Source organism: Barbus barbus (genome assembly GCF_936440315.1).
Source record: "Barbus barbus genome assembly, chromosome: 2".
NCBI classification, from domain to species: domain Eukaryota; kingdom Metazoa; phylum Chordata; class Actinopteri; order Cypriniformes; family Cyprinidae; genus Barbus; species Barbus barbus.
In genome coordinates, this window is record NC_136730.1 from 8,255,619 (window position 1) to 8,282,910 (window position 27,292).

At 39.3% G+C, this 27,292-nt stretch overlaps 3 protein-coding genes across 4 annotated transcripts in view; 1 reads left to right on the forward strand and 2 right to left on the reverse strand.

The window, feature by feature from the left end:
- The first annotated feature begins 18 nt into the window (after positions 1-18).
- On the forward strand, positions 19-5,766 carry LOC306886573 (mitochondrial inner membrane protein OXA1L-like). Its single transcript, XM_079443784.1, has 10 exons — positions 19-149; positions 1,001-1,135; positions 1,288-1,585; positions 1,794-1,937; positions 2,110-2,195; positions 2,318-2,482; positions 2,829-2,933; positions 3,050-3,212; positions 4,928-5,008; positions 5,226-5,766. The coding sequence occupies exons 1-10, from the start codon at positions 39-41 to the stop codon at positions 5,345-5,347; spliced, it is 1,410 nt and encodes a 469-aa protein (XP_079299910.1). The 5' UTR covers positions 19-38; the 3' UTR covers positions 5,348-5,766.
- LOC306886566 (Y+L amino acid transporter 2-like) overlaps positions 5,628-27,292 on the reverse strand; it is a 22,633-nt gene continuing 968 nt past the window's right edge. For both annotated transcript variants that reach the window (XM_079443762.1, XM_079443761.1), the window contains 12 exons: positions 27,161-27,273; positions 26,905-27,035; positions 15,697-15,884; positions 13,680-14,302; positions 9,079-9,204; positions 8,837-8,981; positions 8,236-8,359; positions 7,553-7,656; positions 7,333-7,429; positions 7,009-7,158; positions 6,337-6,520; positions 5,628-6,243 (listed from right to left, as the gene is read on the reverse strand). In XM_079443762.1, coding sequence (XP_079299888.1) covers positions 6,164-6,243; positions 6,337-6,520; positions 7,009-7,158; positions 7,333-7,429; positions 7,553-7,656; positions 8,236-8,359; positions 8,837-8,981; positions 9,079-9,204; positions 13,680-14,175 — 1,506 coding nt within the window. In that variant the 5' untranslated portion in view covers positions 14,176-14,302; positions 15,697-15,884; positions 26,905-27,035; positions 27,161-27,273 and the 3' untranslated portion in view covers positions 5,628-6,163. The remainder of the gene's footprint in view (positions 6,244-6,336; positions 6,521-7,008; positions 7,159-7,332; positions 7,430-7,552; positions 7,657-8,235; positions 8,360-8,836; positions 8,982-9,078; positions 9,205-13,679; positions 14,303-15,696; positions 15,885-26,904; positions 27,036-27,160; positions 27,274-27,292) is intronic.
- LOC306877023 (uncharacterized protein) lies at positions 17,744-23,954 on the reverse strand (the record flags this gene model as incomplete). Its single annotated transcript, XM_079428545.1, has 3 exons — positions 17,744-18,881; positions 19,009-22,148; positions 23,879-23,954. 3 exons carry the CDS (start codon positions 23,952-23,954, stop codon positions 18,663-18,665), a joined length of 3,435 nt encoding a protein of 1,144 aa, XP_079284671.1. The 3' UTR covers positions 17,744-18,662.

Genomic DNA, 27,292 nt, shown 5'->3' on the forward strand with positions numbered 1-27,292 from the left:
CTTTGCGCTTACCGTACAATGTGTTTACTCAATCCAAGATGGCTGCGCTCAGGGGCAGAGTGGTCATAGAATGTCTTACAACATGTATTTTTCGACAAACAGGCACAGCGAGCATTTCCACTCTTCCTATTGTTATGACAAGGAATAAGGTGAGTGGCATGTTGATCTGTTTTAATTTGCTGCCCCAAATACGCGAAAACGGAGTACTTCACATGACGTGACTTTGACAGAAGCTAAATAGCATAACGTTAGCTGAGGTTGTGCAGATTGGACCCGGTGTTCACGTCTCTTTATCGTCTAACTTTATCTAACGCTTTACTTCAAAATTAAGTAGCATTAGGTTTAATCTTAACATAAAAACTATGCATCTGTTTGTTGAATTATTGATGGATAGCTATGTTGCCTGGAGGTGTCATGATCTGGGTTGTTTAGTGGGATCAATAAGTACATTTCACACATCGTGTATTTTATGTGATATATTTATGTGTGTGTGTGTGGAATAACAACATAATGTGACTGATTGCTCACTTTCCTTACAATAGGTCTGAATGATTAAACTATGTAGTAACTTAGATCAGTGGTTCTCAACAGAGGCAGGGGCCCTCTAGGACAAACATGTATATAAATTATAAATGTAATTATTAATATATTTATATTGTTGATAAGTTAAGTAATTATTTGTCTTAAAATGAAACCCAAAAAATTAGATAAAGTAAACTAAACAAAATATTTGAAAGATAAAATGAGTTAACAAAAGTCGTATTTCTTTTTTCTCATCGATAACTGTTGTTTTTCATTTAAGAAGAGTTATTGACGTTTCTGCAATCATGGAATGAATTGTCGCTAATTAATTTGTCAATACTGACCCATTTTTTGTTAATAATATATTATACTTAATATAGGTATAGTACTGTAAGTATTTTTGTAAGTAAGTGTTTTAAAAAGGCTTGTGTTTGATGCTGCATTCTGACTTTTTTCTCTGAATTCTATCTTGTTGCAGTGGTTCGTACCGAGATCACATCTTCACACTGGCAGAGGAAGTAGGGGTCCTCCAGTTAGGGCACTTCTTGGGTGTCCCAATCATGGCAAGTTCCTGCTGGTCAGTGCTATGGCGGTCAGACACAGCAGCTCACAGGTGGGTTTCTCAAAAGGAGTTTTATTACAGTGGATAGCATTTCTGCTACTTTATGCATTCTTTTCCATTAATCTCAATTAAATTAAATGGGTCTCTGAAGATTGTGAATTGACTTCTGTGATATATTAAGAATTATTTTGCATATTTTACAGACGACAGAAAATGTGCAGAGCATTTCAACTCCAGTTGAACCTGTAGATGCTGCAGTATCTGTCCCAGTCTCCATTCCAAGTCCTTCTGCTGACTCCGCCCCCGTAGTCACACCACCAATCACAGAGCAGGTGGCCGAGGCTCCTCTCACTGCATTGGATGTTCTGCAGGAGGTTGGAGCTGAAGTCAGCCTATCAGAGCTCGGCCTGGGCAGCCACACTCCTGTGGGCCTCATCCAGAATCTCCTGGAGTTTATGCATGTTAGCATTGGGCTGCCATGGTGGGGGGCCATTGTTGCAGGTAAAAAGAGTGTAATTTATTGATAAATGATGTGTAATATTTCCATTCTATTTGTCTGGTTCTCTGTAGAATAATTGTACTTATTGAATATCCACCTGCATATGCTATTTAAAAAATATATATATATTTGGAATTCACATTCTCTCTTTTTTTGTATGTAATTTATTCATTTTAATTTACTATAACTGTCTGTCTTGTTTTTCCTCAGGCACCATTTTAGCTCGGTGTGTTGTGTTCCCAGTCATTGTAAAGGGACAGAGGGAAGCAGCCAAACTGAACAACGTCATGCCAGAAATGACCAAGCTCACCAACCGCATGAACGAGGCCAAGCAGAGCGGTAACAAATTTGATTGTAAGTGTCTCATTTTCTTAGTATACTTTTTTTCTTTCTCTTTCTCTTTTTTTTTTTTCTATCCTCTGGTGTTTTTTTTTATTTCTAGTCCCCATTCTAGTCTTTTTAGTAGTGGATTACACTGTTGTTTTTAATTATTTTTAATTTCAAATTATTAATTTGCGTTCTCCAGTTTCAAAAGCATACACTGACTTGATGATGTTTCAGAAGAAACATGACGTGAACCCTTTGCGTGGGTTTCTAGTGCCCATGGTACAGGTCAGTGACCGTTAATGCTTTTATTATTGTGAACAACTGTTTAGCGGTCAAGAACAAATAACTTGGTTAGTCAGCAGATGCTTAGTAATCATATAAACCTTTTCATCCCCTTTACTCTTCAGGCTCCAATCTTCATCTCTTTCTTCATTGCCTTGCGTAAGATGGCATATCTCCCCGTACCGAGTTTGCAGACTGGTGGCCTCTGGTGGTTCACAGACCTAACCGCAGCTGATCCATTTTACATTCTCCCCATTGCTGTGACTGGCACTATGTTTGCCATCTTAGAGGTAATTATTTAAGGAGTAGTAAATTGTGAAAAATTGACCATTTATTGACTGTCATGTCATTCCAAAACCATTTGAATTACTTTCTCTAATGGAGCAAATATTCAAAATATTTTGAAGAAACTCTTTTGCATACAATGAAAGCATAAAATCACCATATTTCTACATTGTAAATGTTACATTTTAAAATATTTAGATTTTGGTCTGTATCTCACACAAAGTTATTGTAAAGCTTCAGAAAACTAAAAGTGTAGTCACAAGTTGTGTGGACCATAATAATGGTGTATTTTGTCAGACACATTTTTGGGGTATTGCAACAATTTTAAATATTTCAAATTGTTTTTTACAGTTGGGAGCTGAATCTGGTGTAGACAACCCCAATCTAAAGGCCATGAAGACTGTCTTCAGGATCATGCCCTTTGTGATCCTCCCTATGACGATTAGTTTCCCCACGGTTAGTCTCCTTCCTCCCTCAAGTTTTTTTACTGTATTTGTTATGGGATCTGATCCGTCTTTTCTTGTCATGCTGTAATGATTTCCATAGTGTCATTTGATCTGTGTGTTTTACAGGCGGTGTTCACCTACTGGATGACCTCTAACCTCTTCTCACTGGGTCAGGTGGCCTTGCTGAGGCATCCGGTTGTGAGACAGAAGTTACGCATCCCGGAACGCATCACACACCCACCTTCAGCACTTCCTTCCAATGAAGGTTTCATAAAAAGCATCAAGAAGGGTGAATTATTTGTCTGCTTCATCTTCTGTATCAATGTTGCTTTAGCATTATTTATTTAGTCTACTATCATTAGAATTATAATTCTGAATCAACTTTTATTTCTATTCAAGTTTTAGTCATTTTGTGTTTTTATGTATTTTATGTGCACTTTTTAGTACTTTAATTTAAACTTATTTTTGATATTTGCCAAAGCAATACTTGTCATTTTCTTTTTCAAGTTTTTTTATATAGTATATAAAGTTTTTCAGCTTTATAGTTGTAGTTGTAGTTATATTGTCTTATACTCTATACAGTTTTTTTTTTTTTTTTTGGATCCCCTGCTGATTTTGCGCGTTTGCCCACTGACAAAGAATTGATCATTCTATAATTTTAATGGTAGGCTTATTTGAACAGTGAGAGACGGTGAGAAAGTTATAAATTGATTTGCATTTTAATGAGTCAAATAAGTATTTGACCCCTTCGCAAAACATGACTTAGTACTTAGTGATAAAACCCTTGTTGGCAATCACAGAGGTCAGACGTTACTTGTAGTTGGCCACCAGGTTTGCACACATCTCAGGAGGGACTTGTCTCACTCCTCTTTGCAGATCCTCTCCAAGTCATTAAGGTTTCGATGCTGACATTTGGCAACTCGAACCTTCAGCTCCCTCCACAGATTTTCTATGGGATTAAGGTCTGGAGACTGGCTAGGCCACTTAATGTGCTTCTTATTTAGCCACCCCTTTGTTGCCTTGGCTGTGTGTTTTGGGTCATTGTCATGCTGGAATACCCATCCACGACCCATTTTCAATGCCCTTGCCGGTACATGGCCCCGTCCCTTTGATGCAGTGCAGTTGTCCTGTCCCCTTAGCAGAAAAATATCCCCAAAGCATAATGTTTCCACCTCCATGTTTGACGGTGGGGATGGTGTTCTTGGGGTCATATGCAGCATTCCTCTTCCTCCAAACACGGCGAATTGAGTTGATGCCAAAGGGCTGGATTTTGGTCTCATCTAAACCACAATTGTTACCAATTGTTTTCTTTGTGACTATGGTCCCAGCTGCCTTGAGATCATTGACAAGATCCTCCGGTCTAGTTCTGGGCTGATTCCTCACCGTTCTCATGATCATTGTAACTCCACGAGGTGAGATCTTGCATGGAGCCCCAGTCCGAGGGAGATTGACAGTTATTTTGTGTTTCTTCCATTTGTGAATAATCGCACCAACTGTTGTCACCTTCTCACCAAGCTGCTTGGCGATGGTCTTGTAGCCCATTCCAGCCTTGTGTAGGTCTACAATCTCATCCCTGACATCCTTGGACAGCTCTTTGGTCTTGGCCATGGTGGAGAGTTTGGAATCTGATTGATTGATCGCTTCTGTGGACAGATGTCTTTTCTACAGGTAACAAGCTGAGAATAGTAGCACTTCCTTTAAGAGAGTGCTCCTAATCTCAGCTCCTTACCTGTAGAAAAGACACCTGGGAGCCAGAAATCTTGCTGATTGATAGGGGATCAAATAATTATTTGACTCAGTAAAATGCAAATCAATTTATAACTTTTCTGAAATGAGTTTTTCTGGATTTTATTGTTGTTATTCTGTCTCTCTGTTCAAATAAACCTACCATTAAAATTATAGAATGATAATTTCTTTGTCAGTGGGCAAACGTACAAAATCAGCAGGGGATCAAAGAATAATTTTTCCCCCACTGTATAATGTTTCTGTATCTGTATACCTCAGGATGGAAGAATGCCCAGTTGGCTCAGCAGCTGGAGGAGAGAGAAAGGAGAATCAAAGGACACCTGGATATGGCAGCCAAAGGTGAGGGTTTGCTCTCTATAGCGCTGTTTCAAAACCTAGAGAACCGCCTAAGCTGTCTTCTGCCTGCACTACTGCTCAAAATACTAAAAACCTAGGTATCTTGTTGAAAATACGTGTACCTCTGTTGGCATACTATGAATGTGTGCGCAGTTGTAAAGCTATATTGGGCGTTAGGTTTTTTTGTTTTTTCCATTTATCCCTGCCCATTTTTTTAAAGGTCCTCTGAGGCAGACTTTTACCCATAACCCCCTTCAGCAGTCAGCAGCACCAATGTCGACAGGAAAATCAAGTCATTCGAAGCAAGACAAGAAGAGGCCGTGGGAAGATACCATTGGTTAACACCTCGATGGAGAATTGTGAAGGCTTTGTACATATGTATTGAGAAGGACTGAGGGATGGGTGGTAAAATTAAGACTAAATAAGTGTTTAATGGAAAAGGTGTTGTGCTGTGTCTTCTTGCCATTTAAAGAGCAATCTTGTTGCCTTACCGCTCTCTCCATTCATTTACATGCATACATACACAAACGAATCTCTGTTTAGCAGTTTTTAACCAAAGCACTTAAACAACAATGGCTAACTAATGCTACTATTAAGTCATGATCCACATACACAAGTTTTTGATTATTTGTCCTTTATTTAGTTCATTTATTTTTATTATTCAACCTGTTATTTATCACAAATCCATAATAACACTGTCATTTCAGTCTTTGGAAAGGAAAAGAAAAGAAAACAGAAAATACTGTTTTCAATATTCAGATACAAACTGTATCCTTCAACACAGTTTTATTAGCCTTTCAGTGTACACGCATCTAAATTTATGTTCAATTAATGTGCAAGATTTAGGTTTATAGCTGTTTCAAAGCAATGGTACAAATGTCATCAGTGCTATAATTTCATCATCTTACCAAGCCCCACAACATCCCTTAGAGTCCAAAGGTAGTTTCTTCATACTCGAGGTCGAGTTGGTTTACTGTTCCCCATCAAACCAGCATAAATATCTCTAATAAATACAAAGGACTTGCTTTGAATGGGGGGAGTTTTCACTTGACATCTGATCAATCTAAAATGATATCTGTGTAAACCAGTGTGGAACCAGCAGCTTGTGTATTGATGTCCAGAGACATTCCAGTTTTCTTGTCAGTGCATCATCCACTTCTACTCTGACTTTTCATCTTCTTTGTCCATCTCAGTAAGAACACAGTAGCACACTTTCTGAATGAGGATACCTGAAGATGCTGGTGAAGAGGGAATGAAAATAGACATACGCATATCAGTTCTAGGAGCAATATATGAACTCTGTAAACCTAAACCACTATTAGGAGACTTACCAATAAACTTCCTGAGCCACATCGGCCTACGTGTGGCAGGTAGATGGCAGCACAGGAAGTAGACGGGGACTCCCGATAAAGCAATGGCAATGCCGATTAATGAGTTGATCGTGTCGCTATATAAAGGCACCACCACAAGAAATACTGTGCAGAGGCAGAATATAATTGGGAAGAACAGGCTGAGCTGAAAGAAAAAGAAAAGATAAATGAGAGTTTAATTATTCAGTGAGTCTGCTTGAGTGAAGTTATTTCCATTTGTAGTTCATCTCATATATTTGTGAAGCACAAATTTTTAAAAAGATAAGAGTAATGACAATACCTGTGGCTTATCTATGTACGAAAGCGATTGAACGGAACGTTTCCTCATGCGAACACTAATATAATAATATATTAATGCATATAATTTATAATGACTACAACAGCAGAATGCCAGATATTTATATCTCGCAATGTGACTTTTATTGATTTTAAAAAAATTCTCATAAACAGGTCCCTATTTTGTATTTTAATTATTTATTTTTTAACTCTGAGGCAGAAACTGGCTTCAATATGCATCACTTCAGTGTTGCATTGGTTTGGTTGAAATAAAAATCAAGTGTTGCTGGATTTAGCTTTCTCACTTACTTCAAAAATACAAAATAATGCATGGCAGACGCTGGTTTGTGTGGTTACCTTTAGTGGTCGTGGTCTATCTGGTTGTTTCCATCGCAGGTACAGCTGTCCCAGGATAGACAGACCCACAAAGAACCAGTAGCTGAAGCTGTAGTAATTGATCAGTTTAAAGACATCTTCCACACACAGGTACACAAGAGCCATGGCACCCTGTCACACAACAGGACATTTGAGAATAACTACACCGATTTACAGACACTCTAAAGACATGCAATACAGACAAATACGCGATCTTAAGAGGAAAACACAGGATTGAAACAGAACATTAGAACATCTAATACAGCATATTATGATACAAATGTAGATGATGAGATGGGAACTGACATTGAAGAGCAGGGCAGGGATGGGGGTGAAGCGTGTGGCGTGAATCATGCACAGGTAGTCTGGCAGTTGGCCCTCTCTGGACCCCACGAAAAACAACCTGAGTAGAGATACGCAAATGAGAAATGAGCTGAGAATGGAATGGTGCCTGAGATGAAATAATGTGGTGAATCAGATGGCAACAATAACACTGGTTATGCTACATGTGTTAGATACTACTGACCTTGATGCAGCAACTATTGAGGCGTTTAATCCTCCAAAGCAGGAGAAGGCAACAGCGACTGGTATTGTCCAATTAAAAAACCCAAATACCTGGTCTGCAAAAGTCTGTGAAATAAAAATTTAATTAGCTAAGAAACTCAATAGAAAAGCTAGATGATTAAAGCTTGTCCTAGCTTTCTCTTTTCTTTGTTTAATGTTTATTTAAAGAAACAAATTAACATTTTAGCAAGAATGCATTAAATTGATCAAAAGTGACAGTATAGGCATTTATAATGTTGTTTTTTCCCCCCAAATAAATGCTGTTCTTTTTAACTTTCTATTCACAAAAGAAGACTGAAAAAATATTATGGTTTCCACAAAAATAGTAAGCAAAATATTACAATGATTTCTGAAGTATCTTGTGATAGTGAAGAGCTGCTGATAATGCAACTTTGCCATTACAGGAATAAATTATATTTTAGAAAACATATATAAAAAAAAGAAAATTTAAAATTGTAATAATATTTGACAATATTACAATTTTTACTGTATTTGACCGAATAAATGCAGCTTTGGTGAGTATACGAGACTTCTTTCAAAATCTTATCAACTCTAATCTTTTGAACAGTAGTGTATGTTATTATATTGCTCTTTTTAAAAATTAATAATAACATTTTCAAATGACCACCAGAGATAAATACTCACCACAGCCACGGCGTCACTGTCCAGGATGGCAGGAATAGGCAGGACTGTGTAGTAAGCCAAATTGGTAAGAATGTAGATCACTGTGACAATGGGCATGGAGATAGCAATGGCCAGCGGAAGATTTCTGCAAAACGAGATGACCACCAGAGGGAAGCATAATGCATTATCATGCATGCAATACCTGGCCTGTAAACCTTTACAATTAAATCTACTACTCTCAAAGCTCTTAGAGCAACACTTTGCCTAATGCTGACAAATGTGTTTCACATGTCCACAAATTTTTCTTTTTTACTTCTACCCAGAGGCCCAAATGGAGAAGTGCTTGGATAGTTTGTGGGTAGGAAGGTTGAAGGAGAGCTCTTGTCACATGACAGATCTGAGCATCCCACAAAAAGTCATGTGATCCAAGTTTCTTGTGTTCAATTAGACATTCAGTGATTTGACAGGCAACAGATAGATGATAGATAGATAGATAGATAGATAGATAGATAGATAGATAGATAGATAGATAGATAGATAGATAGATAGATAGATAGATAGATAGATAGATAGATAGATAGATAGATAGATAGATAGATAGATAGATAGATCGATAGATTACCTTTCAGGGTTTTTGATCTCCTCGGTGACAAAGTTGAGTGTGTCCCATCCAGAGTAGGAGAAGAGAGCAGAATACAACGCCAGAGCCACATCACCTGGATCCTGAGATGAGCCTGAGAAGAGCCCTTCAAAATTCTGTGTGTAACCTAGACCACAAACACACACAGAAACCACCATAGTCAGATTATACTATATATACAGATACAAAGTTGAAAACCTTATACAGGTGTAAAAAGTCTTTACCCTGAAATATCTTGACGAGGCCAGTGATGATGACAGCGATGAGGGCGATGACCTTTACGTAGGTGAAGAAGTCCTGAACACGTGTTCCATACTTCACATAGGCACAGTTCACAAAGGTCAGCAAGCCTACAGAACAAACACAGGTCAAGATGAAACTATTTGTTTTTAAATATTTCGCGATTTGCACAGGCCTTGGTGTTTTTGTGCTCAGGGTGGATATCTATTAAGCTTTAAAAAGATAGTCCACCCAAAAATGTCATCATTTACTCACCCTCATGTCATGCATGCATATCTTTTTTTTCTGCTGAAAAGAACATATTTTGAAGAATGTTGATTATCAGTTTTGATTCCCATTGACTTCCATTGTATTTGTACGTGTCCATGAAATTCAATGGGAACCAAAATAGTTTAGTTACCAATATTCTTCAAAATATCTTCTTTGTGTTCCACAGAAGAAAGCAATTATCATACAGGTTTGGAATGAGTAAATGATGACAGGCTGTTAATTTGTGGTTGGACTATCCCTTTAAGGATCCACATGAGTGTTCTTGTGAATCTAGTCACAACATCACTGCAATAACATGAAATGGATACGGTCTTCCCTTGTTTTCCAAGAGGATCAATGATCTTCAGGGGTCAGTTTGTTCTGATCCTGGAACGTCTTGATTTGTGTGAGAAGTTCAGACAGAGAGAGCGTGTGTGTGTGTGTGTGTGTGCGCGCACGTTTTTGTGACAAATGAGGACATAAATTTGTATAATGACACAAGTATGACACAGGTATTACAAGGTGAAGGTAACTTTTCAGGACATTTACCCATGTCCCCACTTTTCAAAACGCTTATAAATCATACAGAGTGAGGTTTTTTGGGGGAAAGTAGAAATGCACAGTCTCCTGTGAGGGCTAAGTTTAGGTGTAGGGCAATAGCACATACAGTTTGTACAGTATAAAAACCATTACGCCTATGGGATGTCCCCACTTTTCACAAAAACAAACATGAGAGTGAGTGAGTGAGTGTGTGTGTGTGTGTGATCATGTGTGTGTCTTTTGTAAAGTAGTCTTCCTGGCTTGAGGAAGCAGGGCTGCTGACTCTAGCACTCCAGCTGGTTGTTTTGCAAGGAGCTAAAAAGCTTAGGGCAGCACTAAAGTTTGTGTGCGTGACCGGGCCTTTTTTTTTTTTTTTTGTCATACAGAAAATCCAGCTGTAAGCACCTGTGCTTTGATATTGCATTCCATGAGGGCACATGCAAACTATTCAGAACAAATATGTATTGCTTTGTAATGCAAATAACCCTTGATGGTGCATTCATACAGTAAATAAAACAATGGAAACTGAACTGAAATTGAGAGTAAGACTGGGCGGTTGTTGGTGTTAATGTAAATGAGGAAGTTACAATGTGTCACGTGACTTACTAACTCTTTCAAGATACAGTCACTGTCTGACCCATTAAACAACTGGAAAAAACAACATAATATGTGGATGTTGCAATTCTCTCTCACACAAACCCTCCCTGTGTCCTTTACGCTTGGGTCACATTTAAAAAAAAAAAGTTTTCTAGTCTTACTCCCACTTCATCTTATCTGTTATGGCTGCTATCAATGTTGCCTCAAGTTCATAAACTGCTCGCACACCCGTTTCTAATCTACAGTCTCTCTGCTTAAGGAGGCCAGATAGCACAGAGACAGATATGTGTCTCATTCCTGTATGGTTATGTCATCTTTTAAAATGAAAAACAATGAAAATGTAAAACTAACATCATTCACTTTCACTGTCAGATAACAAATATCTAATATCACTAATATCTAATGTTGTGTTTCATGTAGTTAAAATAACATGAGTAAGTGATGACAAAATGTTCATTTTTTAGGTGAAATATTCATTTTTTGTGGAATATGTCTATGCTATAATGTGATTGTATTTGATTTTAGATAGGCTAAATATTAAGTATGCTTAAAGGGATAGTTGACCCAAAATGAACAGCATTCTTTCATAATTTTCTCACTCTCATGCCATTCCAAACATGTTTGATATTCTCTCTTTCTGTGGAAGATAAAAGAAGATCTTTTGATAAATTATATAGACAAAGAGCAAACAACAGCACGTACATCGATCTCAAATGGGTGCTGGACTAAAAAACAAGTAGAAGCATATTAGGAATGCAAAGTCGGCAACACCAAAGCTCCAAAAAACAATGGACCAAGTCAGTGGTCACCAAAAAGTGTTGTGTTTACCTTTTGTCTTCCACAGAACAAAGTAAGTCATACAGGTTTGGAACGACATGAGAGCAGGCAATTGATGACAGAATTTTTATTTTTGGGTTGAACTATCCCTTTAGGACAACTATTAATAATATTAACATTGTTAACATTACCGTGCCTTTTATCAAAAGAATAGTACACATTGTATTCGTAAGGAAAGACAGAAATAAAAGTGTGTCTTTTTCCTGAGATTCAAGATGTGTCTACTGAGACAGTTTTCGCACTGCCTCTCAATGAGCTTTTGGCTCTATTCCATACTGAGCTGTCATTAGCTATTCGTCGCAGGGGCAAAATTGTTAATCGGAAGGACTTTACCTTCCAGAAATCAGCAAGTTCTTGGTAGCGCTTCTTATCTTTCAATGAAGCATGCATGTGTGTTGCAATCAATTATCTTAAATTAGATTTGTGGGTATGATATGTCTAAACATATTTTATGAAAGATCTTTTTTTTTAATCTGGTACAAAATATCTTCATCTAGATTCAAGTTTCTCAAATGCTGCACAGTTTAAACGTCTCTTTTGTCTGACACACCTGGGTCGATATAGTACCAGGGTCGAGAACCACAGGGTTAAAAACCACTGAACTAGATCAGTGGTTTTCAGTCCTAGTCCTGGGGACCCACCGCTCATTTGTATGTCTCAATTATTTAACACACTTGATTCAGATCATCAGCTCATTAGGTGAGAGCTTGATGAATTCAGCTGAGTCTGTCAGGACCAGGATTGAAAGCCATTGATTTAGATTATGGGGTGTGTGAAAAAAAATCTCAGATTTCAAAATTCTGGAGCATTTCAAGAACTGCCAGTTCAACGGAAATTTTTTGTTTCAGTTTGCACTTTTTTTTTGGTATCATGCATGTGTAGCAGAGGCCAGCGGGTAAGTGCTGTGCAGGTTAAACCTCACTCCCCGACCTCAAGTGGCGCTCTAGCAACTGACGCTAGAGGCTGTGGCCTCTAGGACAGGGATGCCCAAACTCGGTCCTGGAGGGCCGGTGTCCTGCAGAGTTTAGCTCCAACCCAAATTAAACACACCTGAAGCAGCTAATCAAGCTCTTACTAGGCATACTAGAAATGTCCTAGCAGGCCTTGACAGGCCTGACAGGCTTTCATGATTGCTTATAACGTCATAATTTCCTTTTTCTCCCTTTACCAAAAAGTACTGTGATAATACCACATTAAAGTGATATGGTATCAGATGATAATACTATAGATTTTTTTTACTTATGAACTCAATATATTTCTCGTGATGTTTTATGCCACTTCATGCACTCTTGCTGTCTGTGGTAAATGTAGCTCTGTGTTTGTGTTTGTGAAATAGTAAGCTATACCTACTACCCACTTCCTGCTGTCAGTTCTCTCACTGTTCACACAGTCTTTCAAATTGTTACCTACTTTCCCATCAAACATTCAGTGAATGCAGAAATGCAATTAAGCTTTGAATTGAAGAGCTGATTAAACCCACTTTTTTAATTCTGTCATCATTTACCTTTTACACACCCTTATGTAGGCTAATTTCAAACACTTTCTATTTTTCTGTAGAAAGCAACAGGAGAAATGATGTGAAATGGCTAATTTTTGATATAAAAAAAGCAAGTAACAAACTGTCAAGCTCCAAACTAGCATAAAACCACCATAATCACAAACATAGTCCACTTGACTATATTGCAACTTTTTGGAATTTTTGACACGAATTGAAATATAAGTTGCTACACAGTGACAAAGCACATGAATGTTCAAAGGTTTGGGGTCGGTGATGTCTCTTATGCTCACCAAGGCAGAAAGAAATACAGTAAATTGTAATATTGTGAAATATTACAGCAATTTAAAATACTAATTTCAATATTAATATATTTTAATGACATGTATTTCTGTGTTCTGTGATGGCAAAGCTGAATTTGCAGCAGCCAGTCTTTCGCTGTCACAGAAATCATTCTAATATGCTGATTTGGTTCTCAAAAATAAGTTCTGCTGCTTAATATTTTTGTGGAAACCATGACGCATTTTTTAAAAGATCCTTTTATGAAAATAAAGTTCAGATAAACAGCATTTATGATTAATTGAATGCATCCTTCTTTCAAAAAAAAAATTACTGACCCCAAACTTTTGAACAGTGGTGTATATTCTTCAAAATTTTCCACTAAAGCAAAAAAAAATATTTAAAAAATTAAATAACATATATTATACAGTTTTGGAATGATAGGTAGACCTAAATGATTCTGGATGATCTATTCCTTCTTTTAGCTCAAATTTTGTTCTTATAGACTTGAGGTCAACAAACCTTCAAAGGTAACCTAAAAAAGCAACTCCCAAACATATAGACACACATCCACATGCATCAACTCACATATGCAGGCTGCAGCCAGTAGACGATTGGCCACGTAGGGTGCTATACATGTGGGGAAGATGGGCTGCACCATGTAGTTGGAGAAGGTGATGGCTATCACAGCCTGACTGGTGGGCTCGATGATCAGAAGGGAAGTCCATAGACGGATAAAAGCCAAAAAGCCTCCAAAAGCCTCCAGGATATAGGCATAGCTAGCACCCGACTTGGTGATGGTGGTCCCGAGCTCAGCATAACAGAGCGCCCCGAACACCGAGAAGATCCCACCAACTGTCCACACTACCAAAGACAACCCATAGGAGCCACTGTACATCAGTACGCCTTTGGGTGAGACGAAGATCCCGGAGCCGATCATGTTTCCCACAATGAGACATACGCCATTGAGCAAAGATATTTCTTTTTTCAGTTTCATGGACTCCTGCGAGCTGCTTGCCTTGAGGTTTCCATTTGACACCTCTGAGGACTGCTCCTCCGTGGGTGCAGGGCTGTAGGATGCCATGGTTTTAAAGGGCTGATGGGTTGGATGATACAAAAAAGACTGTCTAAATCAGTTCTACAGTCAGCTACAAGGGTTTTAGGAAGGTCTGCAAAGTTCCCAGCTAGTTCTTGAGATCTTCAGGTGACATCTGGGGTAAACAGAAGAAGTGTTCAGTATTTATACACACATGCATGCTCATATAATAATCTCCAAAGAAACAGGGCAGTCATAAAGAGCTCACATACACACTATTGCTTCTCAAACGTAAATAAGGCTATTACGGATCCATTAGACGTCGTGGCAAATGGCTTTTTAAAGGTGTGTAAACAGAGCCGCACAGAGAAAAAGGTCTACGTGTAAGAAAAACATCCAGATTGCTCATATTCCTTACTGCGTGAGACAGGATTGTGCGTCTTAGCCAACGGCTTAATCAATCACCATCCCTGACGTGGACATTGATCCACCTGATCTCTAGTCAACCAAGACCCAAGACCAAATGCAGGGATTTTTAATACGTTAAATCCAATTCAACTCTCTCTCTCTCACTTTTAGCATGGAGACTTCTTGGTGCGTCAGCATGCTGATCTGTCACATGCTCCTCAAGGTTCAATGGACTCAAAAGAGCTACGCTCAAGAACACAGGCTGTGAAACGTCTTAACATGACGATATTAAAAATATGCCCATGCAGGAACATGAGTAGTTAATTGACAGCTTGTATTTGTGAAGCTCAAAGTTGAGAGCCATTATTGCCGACTATGCCAAACTGTACATTAATAGGTTAACTAATAAGATTTAATGACATCCTGAACTGAAAGTGAGATTATACATTATGTACATTATACATTATGGCTGTAGAATTCTGGGTCACCTGATTGTTTAGATTCAAATTTTTAAAAAGGTAGTTTAAAATGTAGAATTCGAACTTAGAATGTGAAATTGTTGCATGCCATTTTCGACCTGTTGGCCCTTAGAATCTTTCCCACCTTTAACACAATAACTCCAGCAGTCGTATAGATCTGATTAATTGCCCTGTGTAATGGTTGGGAAGGTCTTATCACAAAAGAAGAAAGTTGCATTCAGGAAAGACAAAAAGAGATAGATGATTAAAGAACTGAGATGAGTGGGTGGACAGTAGGCAATTACTGCATGTGATAATTAAACAGCCACACCAATGCAAGATCTTTAGGGACCAGAGAGCAAGGTACAGGACATGCTGATAAGCGCTCTGAAAAAACAACTATAAATCACTCAAGGTTACAGCCACCATAGCCTTGCTGTAAAGCATAATATTAAGTGAAAATATTTTTTATCAGTGCACTATTAAACTAACTGTAAACTACTTGCAATATCTATGAAAAGAACAATGTAAGAGTAAAGGTTTAGACTATATTGATAATAAATGTACAGTAAGCTTAACACTTGTCCATATAAACCCTGCAAGTACACAATACGATGAAGTCTATGTAATTTAAAGCTTTATGAAAGAATAATTCTAGCTTTGAATGATGGTAATTACAGCTGAGCGGAACGGTGTGCATTACCTTTTCCTCCAGGTGCTGAACTGGCATTAGGATGCAGCTTGTACTGATGCTTTATCTGCCGTTCATTTTCCCAGACACGATCGAAGTCGATGTGCAGGTCATGCTATTTCTCCGTGTGAGTGAGATCTCAGTCATATGGTCTCTCGAGTTCCCTTCCGTTCAGACGTTTGAAGGAGATTGATGAACTTCTGCTCTCAGTCAAACACAGACAGAGAGTAAGGGGAGGAGAAAAGAGACAGAGCGTAGCTCTCTAAACTATTGAACCATTAGATAATGAGCGTCTGGATGAACTTATGATGAATACCATATAAACAGACCTCAAAATTAAAGACATTTTGTTCTCGAGACATTAAGGTAAGCTGTCTGAATATAAAGCACTGTTATAGTAAACTAACTATTAAAAATCGATTTCTTTAATTGAGATATGGTTTAAATAAAATAGAATAAATATGTTAGATGAAAAACGTCAACTTAACAAAAAAACTTAAAAAAATGAAAATTAAAAATGTTGTCGACTAACAAAAAAAAATTGGCCTAATCTCCAAAATGATTAAAAATAAAAGCTAAGTATTAATATATACTGTATATAAATAAGAATAAACAAATATAAATATACCCTGAGAAATATGGAGTAAAACGTGTGACAAGCCCTGAGTCATCTATAGCCTACGTGAATAGAAATGAATAAAAGAAAAGAAAAAGATTTAAATAAAATAAGTGCATTATAGCCTTCGTTTTGGAGTTTTTTTTTTTTTTTCCTAAAATGAATAGAAAAAAACGTTGTTGGTTTGAATTTCAGCCATCTTGCCTATACCGAATTGTATTTCCCCGTTTACCATCTATGAAAATGATGTAATTCTTAAAATGAGTGCTTGCAGCTACTTTGGATTATTGCAGTACAACACACCTGTGCATGTGTCGCCATCGTGTGGTTCAAATGGGATGTTACACCACATCTATTTTTCACGATTTGCAAGGGAAACAATTTCACATTGTTGCTGTTTTTACTGGTACTTTAGAAGCCAACTTTAAATGTTATCTATTTTATTATTGCAATAAACATAAATAGTAAACATTATAAAAGTTAAATATTCTTATCATATATATACAGACAAAATGCAGTTGTAAAATCACTTGTTTATGAACCACCTGCAATGCCGAGTCTAAGTGGAAAGACGCTTTACTTTACATCCACTGATTTCATAAATTAATCTTTTAAAGACTTTGACAACTGCTCTTGTAGAACCATTTATCACATCTTGCTGCTTTTTTGCCTCATAAGGCGCTACATTTTGGCAATGTCTCCCGAAGATTTCCTTATTTTTGATTGAGACATGTCTTTATCCCTTCCTGAATGCATGTGGACAAACTTCTACCACATGCCTTGTTTCTGGCTCATTGTTCGTCTCCCTCTCAACCTCAAAATTTTTCTCCTTGGTTACAGGTTGTCATGGTTTCGGGGCCTGGCAGATTAGGAGCCATTTTAGGGACAGCTGGCCGGATCGGTCTCCACCTCCCCTTCATCCCGCGCAGAGACGCTCAGGGGGGATGAGGGGGGATATTGTGCGAGGATTAGAGCTTCCTGTGTGTCAGCCGCATTACACATGGAGGGGGGGTGGGATGGAAAGAGAGTGAAAGAGGCAAAGAATGAAACAGAAAATGAAAGAACGAGCATATGAAAGAGAGCATGACACAGAAAGCGAGAGGGCGTTTGAGGGGAGGGAGTGAAGTCTGTACAGCTGCACACTCAATCACATTACACAAGTATATGTGTGTGTGTGTGAACAAACACACACAACATACACACATAAAGCCATCAACATGCACACCACCAATCTGGGAAACTAAAACATTAAAGGAAGCAGACTTTTTTAAAAAAGGGGAGGGGGGTGAACGAAGACAATTGCTGAAGACAAAGTGCCTTATGGAACAACAAAATCAACAAAAAGCCTCGTCAGATGCTGAAAATAGCTTAACAGGTGGCAGTTTTCTGTTCAGTGCAATTCAAATAATGCACATACATTTTTTAAAAAAGCACACAAATCTTGAGACATTCATTCTGACTTTATTTCTCTTTTTGACAAGTTAGGACCACATTATATCCAAGAAAATTACAACAAAAAGTTGTTACAGTTCAACAGGGCCAACAAAGTTGCTTCAACCTTCAAGATTACAAAAATATTGAAAGCTTAAATCTTTAGCAATTTTGAGCTGCTTTTGCTCATCTTGCAGCATTGTGAAAACTAATATGATGTGGTTTTTCATAGTCAAAAAAAAAAAAAAAACCTTAATACATACAAATCAGTGGGGATTTTAAATAAAGTTGAAGAACAGGCATTGTGCAGAAAGGAAATCTGACCCTCTCAGCAATTCAGTCCCATCATCGTCATCATAAACCTCCCTTGTCAATAAGAGTTTCAGCAATCACAGATATAGTGCAGCTATTTAGAGAAACACCTACAAAGTACAGCAGCATGAAAGTAGACAAAAACAGGGTACATAAAACAAAATTGATATTTACATTCAGCTGCACATCAGTTGATCGGTTTTGGTATGATCCCTATAATCCTCTCTCATCTCACACATCAGGTCAGTCCCTTTTTTCCTAGCTCGAAATTATATATTTTTTTTGTGTTTTACATGTATTTTTATGTATATCCTTAAGTTCCAAATTGATTTATGAAATTGCACTTAGACACACAATTAATTTGCTTGTCATTTGTTATACAAAAATATTATTTTCAAGATCCAATTTCTGTGCATCCTTATACTTGAAGTAGACCAAGTCTTTATCAATATGATTTAATTGTCTTCATGAAAAGGCGCTACTATTACATATGGACTGATTTACTAATACTCTACAATATCAAACAATTAAAAACTACTCCTAACCACAAAGTTGAAAAAAAGTTGTCATAGAAATCAATAAACAAGAATAGTGCTAAAATCTAACTAATCACATTCTTTTAAGCAGTGTCTTCAGGCCTGTTGTCAGTAGTAGACACCGGATGCTCAGTCAAGGACAATTTATTTGTACTTTCCTCTGACATGTTTTTAGCATCCTCTCCTCTCAGTTTTCGATGGGTCGACTCCTCCATACGCTCCACAACTTTTCCCTCAGAGGACTGTAAGGATGCAGTACTGGCCAATGGATTCATACTTCCGCTGTGGATTTTCATATGCCCCTGTTGAAACATACAAAAATTGTAAGTCTTGTTTCTACAATAAGCATGATATTACAGGATGTTAATGAATATTTCATAGATATAAATGTAATCTAACTTTCCAACTTTTTCAAAATAGCACATGTACCTTCAATCCACTGCGGCTAGCATACTCTTTTCCACACTCTGTGCAGCTGTAAGGTTTCTCTGAGCGCTGTGGTTGTGGAGGGGCTACAGGAGTCTCTGATGATGTCAATTCAGTCTTTTCTCTATCTTTCCTCTGATCCTCTTCTGCTGACTCTTTTGCATCCTCAGCTTTCCCCTTCTGCTCTAAGGCTCTGTCTGGAATGTGCAAAGAGGCATTCTCTGTGGCTGGGTGAAAGTCCCCATCACTGGGCTCTAGAACATGGTCTATTCCATTCACGTGAAGCGTTGTCTGCTCGCTGCTTTGGTCTGATTTTGACTCGGTGGACAACCCTGGGCTGGAGGGTGGAGTAAAGGCAGGTGACAGATTGAGAGCCTCAGAGTTTAAACTAGGTTTTGGCCCGCTGATCACTGTTTGATGCGAAGCACCATTGTGCCATTTTTTATCAAATAAGGTGTCCTGGGAGTTGGTCCGGGTACAGAGAGATAAGGGCGTGTCTTCATCCTCTTCTGCAGAGCCACTGACAACTTGAGATTTGCTCTGATGGACTGTGCCGTAATGGTTCTCATCTGAATTGCCAGGTGGACTGTTTTCTCCTGAGGGGCCCTCCTTCTCCAGGGTGACAGTTGGACTAGTCTCAGGTGTGTTGTCATAGGGATCTTGATCTGACTCCATGAGCTGATCTGCATTACCTGATGTAGCATCTCTTAGGCTAGCACCAGACTCCAGTAAGCTGGTAGAGGAAGACATGCTCATATTTAGAGGAAGAGACTGAAGGTTTTTGGTTAAAGAAACCCCATCCATTTGACCAGGGTCTTCCTCTGACTGCAGGTCCCCATTACCTTCCGGAGGCAACTGCCCCCCCAGATGCATCCGGATGTGATGCTGCAGTACCACGGCATTGGTAAATTTGCGCTGACAGAGCGGGCATGAATTCTGGCCACGTGCATTGGCTGGACGTGCTCTGTGTGTGGCCAGATGAGCCCTTAGACTTCCCTTTGTGGAGAAAGAGCGGCCACAGAGTTTGCAGGGGAATGGACGTTCACCTAAGTGAGTGGCCTGGTGGAGACGTAACGCCCTTGGGCAGCTGAGGACACGGAGGCATACCCCGCACTGATTAGGAACCAAAGAGGAGGCAGTTGACCCTTGGAGCTCTTGGCTAGCCAGCTCACTGCTGGGATTCGGGTTCAGCCCTAAGGCCGCCATCATCTCCCTCCTGTAAGCTGAGATAGCATTAGCGTTGGAGGTTGTGGATATGTCATTAGCCTGAGCCTGGACTTCATTGGTGCTTTTTGGGAGGGGCTGCTTCTCTAACTTCTGCGCCAGTCTCTGCAGCTTGGAGGTGTCAGAGGTGGCAGAGGATGAGGACGGAGAGGAGGATGGAGGAGAGGAGCTTTGAGCTTTGGGGTATGAGGAGAAAGGGAAGGTAAGTGGGAGGTGTGGGGAAGGGAGGTGAGGAGGGCGAAGAAGGGCAAGGCTAGGATGGTGGGCAGAGGGGCCTGATGGGAAGAGAATCTTCGGAAGATGTGCCAGTTGGGAATATGGAGAACCAGGATGTAAGGTAGAGTGTGGTGGTGTATTCTCATCAAACCTCTGTTGCTTTGCACCTTTGAATTGCCCAGTCATTGCAGAGGAGGTGATGGATGAAGATGAAGACTGCGCACTAGTGGAAACAGAGGCTGCGGCTGCAGCTGAGGCACGGTTTAGCTGTAGCAAAGAGTGGGCGGTGGAAAGCAGGGCCAGATCAACACTGGGTGGCAACGGAAGGGAGGAGGGAGATGGATGAGATGACCCGGACAGGAAACCAAGAGCTAAACTATCTGACATACCTACACTACCTTTAACTCCAAAAGGTTCCTCATCCTCCGCTCTACGTTTTCTGCGCCTCTGTGATGGCCCTGAGCCAGATCCTGCTTGGCTCTGCTCAGACAGAGCAGGTGGCAAGAGAGAGAGCGACAGCTCAGGATTTTGCTCACGGTGACGGAGGAAGTGGGCTTTGAGATTGCCACGGGTAGTGAAACGACTTAGGCAGACCGGACACTGGTACGGCCGCTCACCGGTGTGGGATCTCAGATGGATCTGTAATGAGGAGTCACTGCTTAGAACCTTCCCACAGAACCGGCAGATGTGCTGCTGGCGGCCTGAAGAGGAGCTTGATGATCCGTTTGACATACTAACAGTGGAACTGAAAGATAGCTGGTCCTGGGAGAGGCTGACCGTGGGCAAGGGAGGAGTTGGAAAATTCATGCCATTGCCATGACTGATGGAGGTGTTGGGAGACTTTTCATTGAGGTAACGAGGTGGAAGTCCGAGTGATAGAGAGAGAGGGTGCACAGAGGCTGAAGAGGTCACTAAGGATGAGGAAGATGTTGAAGATGAAGTTGTGGAATAAGGAGCTCTGGTTCCATTTGTGTGAGATTGATTGGGCTTGGATGTAGGAGCTTGGGGAATTAAAGAGGCGCCAGTATTAGGTGGGGAGCTAGAGCCTGCATCACTCTGTTGACCCTCCACAGATCCCTGAGGTGCATCTTGGGCACTGACCATACCACCTAGGTGCAGCACCTGCCTGCAGATCTGTTCTGTAATCTGCATTTGGTGAATCTGTCTTTGCTGCAGGACCCTAAGCTCCTCTAACAGCACAGCGAGGGTCGGAGGCACCTGGAGTTGCTCTGAAGGTGATGAAGGAGTTTGGTGGATGGGACTAGGACTTCCTTGATGAGGTGGGGCACCCAGCGACGATGAAGAGGATAAAGATGAGGAAGAGGAGGTAGTGGTGGTTGCAGAAATACCCATTGGTGGAGATGTCACAGTGGAGTGGGGCTGATGAGATGGAATATGTGTGGATTTCTGCTGGCTAAGGGGAGGAGAGTGGGTCTGGGATGACAGGGAAGGATGTGGGAAGTCCGGAGAGAGAGATGAGTGTGCATTAGGCAGAGATGTAGAATATGAGGCAGTGTGATTTCGCCAGTGGGGAGGAGATGAACTCTCATTGGGAAGCGAGGGAGCGTGAAGGCCACCAGGAGATGGTCTTGGGGCCAAAGGAGGCTGACAGTCCTGAAGGGATGTAGGAGAGGAGGACGAAGATGATGAGGTAGCTTCAGAGGCAAGAGAGGTGGATGGAGATTTCACTAGAAGCTGGTCATCTGGAAAATAAAGAAAATAAAGAATCAGTTTATAGCATTTATTATCAGAAAATGACAATTATTTGAAAACAATATTGTTATGGCACTGTTTCATTATTTTATAAATCAGTTTATATATTAATTGTTGTAATTGAGTTCTATAAGAACGAGTTATGAGAAAGCCTTCCTATTTAGGCCAGCTCCTTTGTCAACAGTTTTCTTTCACCACATTGCTGAATACCACTTGTCATTCCGCATTCTTAATGATCTTTCACCCTTAAATCACAACCTTCATATACTACACTCACATCTTCTGCCCTCACTCTTGCCACAACTCACTAACCACCTTGCGGCTATTGGAACGCTTTTTTAGGCGGACAATAGATATCACCACAACAACCCATAACCCCTCTTAACCCAACCCTCTGTCCATCAACTACATCTTTCATCTCTCTATTCACCCTTCCCCCCTGTCCCCACACAGGGTCAGAGGTCAGGGCATAGAAAGGGTTTTGGGCACTGTCCATGTGCTCTGATTGGCTAGATGACCTAACCTCATGAGCTTTAAGGTCAAATTCTTTTAGAATCTTGAGCGCAGAAAAAGAACTAGAAAAGGGGGGTTGGGAAAATAGTGGGTTGACTGACAGACAAACTATTTAGGTTCTCTGACATACTGATACACAAAATGATTGTTCATACTTGTGGAATCTAATCTGCTGAAATGCACCAGAAACCCGCAACCCTAAAAAATCCCCTCACAACTTACTACCTGTTTTTGCCAAAAGCTAGAAATCGAATGACAAAGGTGCAGTATCTTTAAGATTCCTTAGCTAACTTTTTCTTCCATGCATGCACGCAACGGAGCATTCTTTCTCCTCTCTGTATTCTAACAGTGGAACCCCCAACTGAGCAGAGGTACAAAGTGAATAGAGGCAAGGGAGTGGGAAGGGGGGAACATGGCGGGAGCAGAAAAGAGAAGCACATGGAAACATGAGAGAGAGAATAAGGGAGAAGAGATTAATCTTTACCCAAACACCCCCTTCGTCCCCTCCCCCTTGCTTGCACCTTATTCACACTGAATAGGAGACTCCTCTAAATGCATAAGAGACCCCCAGCAATCAAACTGACTATGCTGCAAGTCTCTTGGAGGATTGACATTGGTGAAAAGCTAACGCAATTATGGCCCCTGAGTGATTCATGTCAACATAATAACCGGCCATACGGCTGAACACCTTTAGACCAACTCTCTGGCCATATCTTCAAGAGCCTTCTTTCAACATAACACATTTAGCAGACATTTTGAGTGGGAAATGTCAGCAAACTACCTATTTTTTAAAAGTCAGGTCATGGCAAATGTGAGCTGTATGCTTCAGCTCTTAAACAATGGCTCACTGAGAAGAAGGCCAAACACACTAGTGCATTTAAACCTGTGCCATAATTCTTCAGGTGTTAAAAGTGTTTCTATTTTAAGCAAAAAAGAAAAAAAAAGTAGGCTATATAAATTATGTTTGGGTAACAGGTGCTCTTGGTAAACTACAGTAGTCAGCATTTGAAGTGATCAACTTTGTCCTAAAACCAAAATGCTTTCTTGTCTTAGGACAACTTTGATTAACTTTTTTGATCCACTTCAAATGTTGACTACTACATAAACAGTTTTGCAAAACTTTAATTAACCAGGCGTTTAAAAAAAAAAGCATCACTATCAGTTAGTCCAGGGTAACAAATAATTAACAAAGGAATGATTTCCTCACCTTGCAGCATCAAGCGCGTGCCCCCGGGGTCCTCGTTAACGAGCTGCTGGGGCCGTTTCTGTTTCCGGCGTGACATGATTCACGAGCAGCCGGTGAGAGTTACGGGCGTCAACAAACTTTGCAACGCAAATTATAAAACCGGTTTTGAATAGATAAATACCGAACTCCCTTGTTCGTAAATAATCCACCTTGCAAGATGCTTTAAGACAACATCGGCTTCTTTTGAATTGTTACTTAAAAATAAAATAAAATAAAATAAACTTAAAATTCGCGTGGGCTCCTGAAGCGGACCATAACGTCGTCCGCTGTCGCTGTGAACTGGCGAGTGCGTGTGTGGCTGTTTTTCCTCAACAAGTCCCCTCTTTCTCAAACTTGTCCACTCTGCAGACCCCCTCCTCTCCTCTCCAAACACACACACACACACACACACACACTCACACAAAAATACAATCTCTCCTTGTTCTGACATTTGCATTTCAATGGCGCGGAACACCGTCTCTTTTTCTTTCTTTCTCCCTCTTTTGCGTTTTTCTTAATACTAATAGCAGCTCTAGTAATTTAGACAACTGAGTTATATATCAATATGAGTCAATACGAAATTTCCTTCCTTTTTATATTTAAACATACGTTTGTAATGTATGCAAAAAGGGAGTTTATACCCCTCAAGATTCTGACATCTGTCTGTTTTGAACAACTTAATGACCACACTTCATTTAGTGCGCCCATTGAGAGTATTTGAGAAGGAGACACTTTTTTGTATTGGCAGGTCTACTAAGATTTATGTGAAATCTAAATAGGTGGCATTGCAAATCATCTGATAGACTAACAGTTATCAGGTTACCCAGAAAGAGCCTATAAAATAGCTCAAGTATCGAAAGGAATGTAGTGGATTTTATGCATTTAAAAAGTTCACTAGATGTGAAGGTTGTGTATAGGCTATATATATTTCAAAATTGTGTGGAAGCAAAAAATAACTTAAGGGGAGATGATGAGGAAGGTGAAGGGATGAGATAGGCCTAATACATCAGGCAGCTTATAGACTATAACTGCAAGGGTTGCTGGAATAAAGACCCCCTGCAGCTCGCTCACTTTGTCGGTGCGTCCGAATATTCGGAGCTCTATTTAAAATGCATTGAATAGGAAGGGAATTTCCAACAATGGCAACCTGGACACAGTTGAGTGGGCATCTCTTTCTCTCTCCTCACCCCCAGGATCCATTGCCGCTCCGCACAATGCCCCCCTTTCACCCCCTCTGTTCCCATACACCACGTGGAGGAGGGATGAAGTGAAAAGCCATTTTTAATTAGATGTATCAAAAACAAGCAGCCGACCTGCACTGTATCTCATATAAGGCCAAGCTATCCACTAACCATAAGGCAGTTTTTTTCTTATAGGCTACATAAGTGTGTGTTTGTTCATGCAGGTGTACTTACAATAACAAAGTATAATTTAAGATATAAATGATTAAAATAGTCATAATATTACACTGTAGATTTAAGACAAACCAATAATTTAAAAAGGCAGCGTAGAACCATATCATCGTTCACATGCATCTGCTGCATTTCTTCAGTTTTTGTTAATTTGTTGTATACAGTACTCAGTGTTGCCAGATTGAAATGGTTTACTCTACATTTGGCTGGTTTTAAATTAATTATTAACATGCACTTGGTTGGGTGGACAGATTTTAGGCTTATTTGCATAAGTTTGGGCATTCTTCTAAACATTTAAGTTAAGAATTTGCATTGCTTAATTGTACAACTAAAAATTGCTTCTCATTCAATCAAATCAGCCAGAACATTGATTGACTTGCAGGTCATTCCATGAAATCGGTGGAAAAAGTGAAAAATAAAATAAGGTTAATCAATATTTTTTAAATATCCATGAAATGAAGACACCTTAAACTAGTAAGAAACTGTATTGTGCCATCTCAGCTATGTAATTTATTATTTTATGACTATTATTCTACCTCATGCTTTGGTATTTTTGTCAACCCTGTTACCGACACAAGCGTAACTAACTAGATAATATAGTTTAATTAGAACTCATATGCCACTGAATGATACAAGTATTAGCTCAATAATATACAGAGGGTGAACTTTAAAATGTTTGAATTTTACACAGACAATCTTTAAAAACAGGGTCAAACCTAATCTGTGTCATACCTGTTACCCAAATGTCAAAACCTGTTACTCTATAAAGTAACAGGTTGGATGATTTCAAACTAATTTGCTAATTGCTAGCTAATAGTCAAGTTCACAAAAGCACATATTGTACACATTGAAAGGATTTTACTTGTAGATATTGATATTAAATGTACAAAATAAGTTTAAATTTACATTTTAAAAATGGTAACAGGTAAATTAATGTGTTAATGACAAAAATAAGCATTATCATCAATTTGTAATTCTACAAAATTGTAAAAATGTTAGCAATTTAATTTGTTAAATTTTCTCAGGGTAGAGAGCAATGCAGGCACAGAAGCACAACAAAATGTTCTAAATCTCAATTTCATAAACTTAATTTAGATGATTAGATGACACAAATGCCTTGTAATGCACTACAACTATTAGCTACAATACAGTATACATTAAAAAGTGTTCAACATCAACTACACCATGGATGATTGAAAATCATACACAGTCAAGACTATCAGATAACATAAGTTGATCTTATGGTATGAGATAACATAAAATGTCAGATACAGAATAAAATCCAAATCAGACAACAAATAAACAGTCTAAATTAGTCAATGACAGTTAATTTAAAAAATCTATAGTTTGTAATTTTTCTTCATAATACAAACGCATTTGTAATGCACCAGCCATTAACCACAGTATTCATTAAAAAGTGTTGCCAACATCAATTACACTTACGGTTAACAGAAACAGGACCAGAGGATAACATTTCTCATAAAATAAGTTCAACTTAATCTCATAAGAAAGTCAGATACTTTTTGATATAAACATTTTAGTTCAGACAAATATGACAATTAGATGTCCCAGTCTTAGAAAGAGAAAGTTTCACACCTACAATATCTTGACGCCAGGCCCTCATCCACAGAAATGGTCATTCTGTCAATCCTCGCAATGTATTGTCATGTTGTGCTCGTCAAACTCTCAATGTAGATTGGCTGTGGTCTGGTCTTTGATGCGGTCTGCTGCAGAGGGATACAATATAGCTCCAGGTTTAGAGTTAAGGGAAAAAAACAAAAACAAATGCATTTCAGGAGTTTAGAAAGCATCAAGACATCATTAAAAGAATAACTGTCCATGTAAAACATACCGGTACAAAAGGAAACTGAAGGAATGAAATTTCCTATTGAACACTGCAGCGACTTCCAGACAACGGTGGCAGAAGATATGCCAGGACATCCAGCATTGGGTGGAACTTTTCATCTGAAAATTAATGAAAACA

Coding starts and splice junctions, on each gene's coding strand:
- LOC306886573 (XM_079443784.1), top strand. CDS start 39: ATGGCTGCGCTCAGGGGCAGAGTGGTCATAGAATGTCTTACAACATGT. Junction 1,136..1,287: donor TCAGACACAGCAGCTCACAG/GTGGGTTTCTCA, acceptor CATATTTTACAG/ACGACAGAAAATGTGCAGAG. Junction 2,483..2,828: donor CTATGTTTGCCATCTTAGAG/GTAATTATTTAA, acceptor TGTTTTTTACAG/TTGGGAGCTGAATCTGGTGT.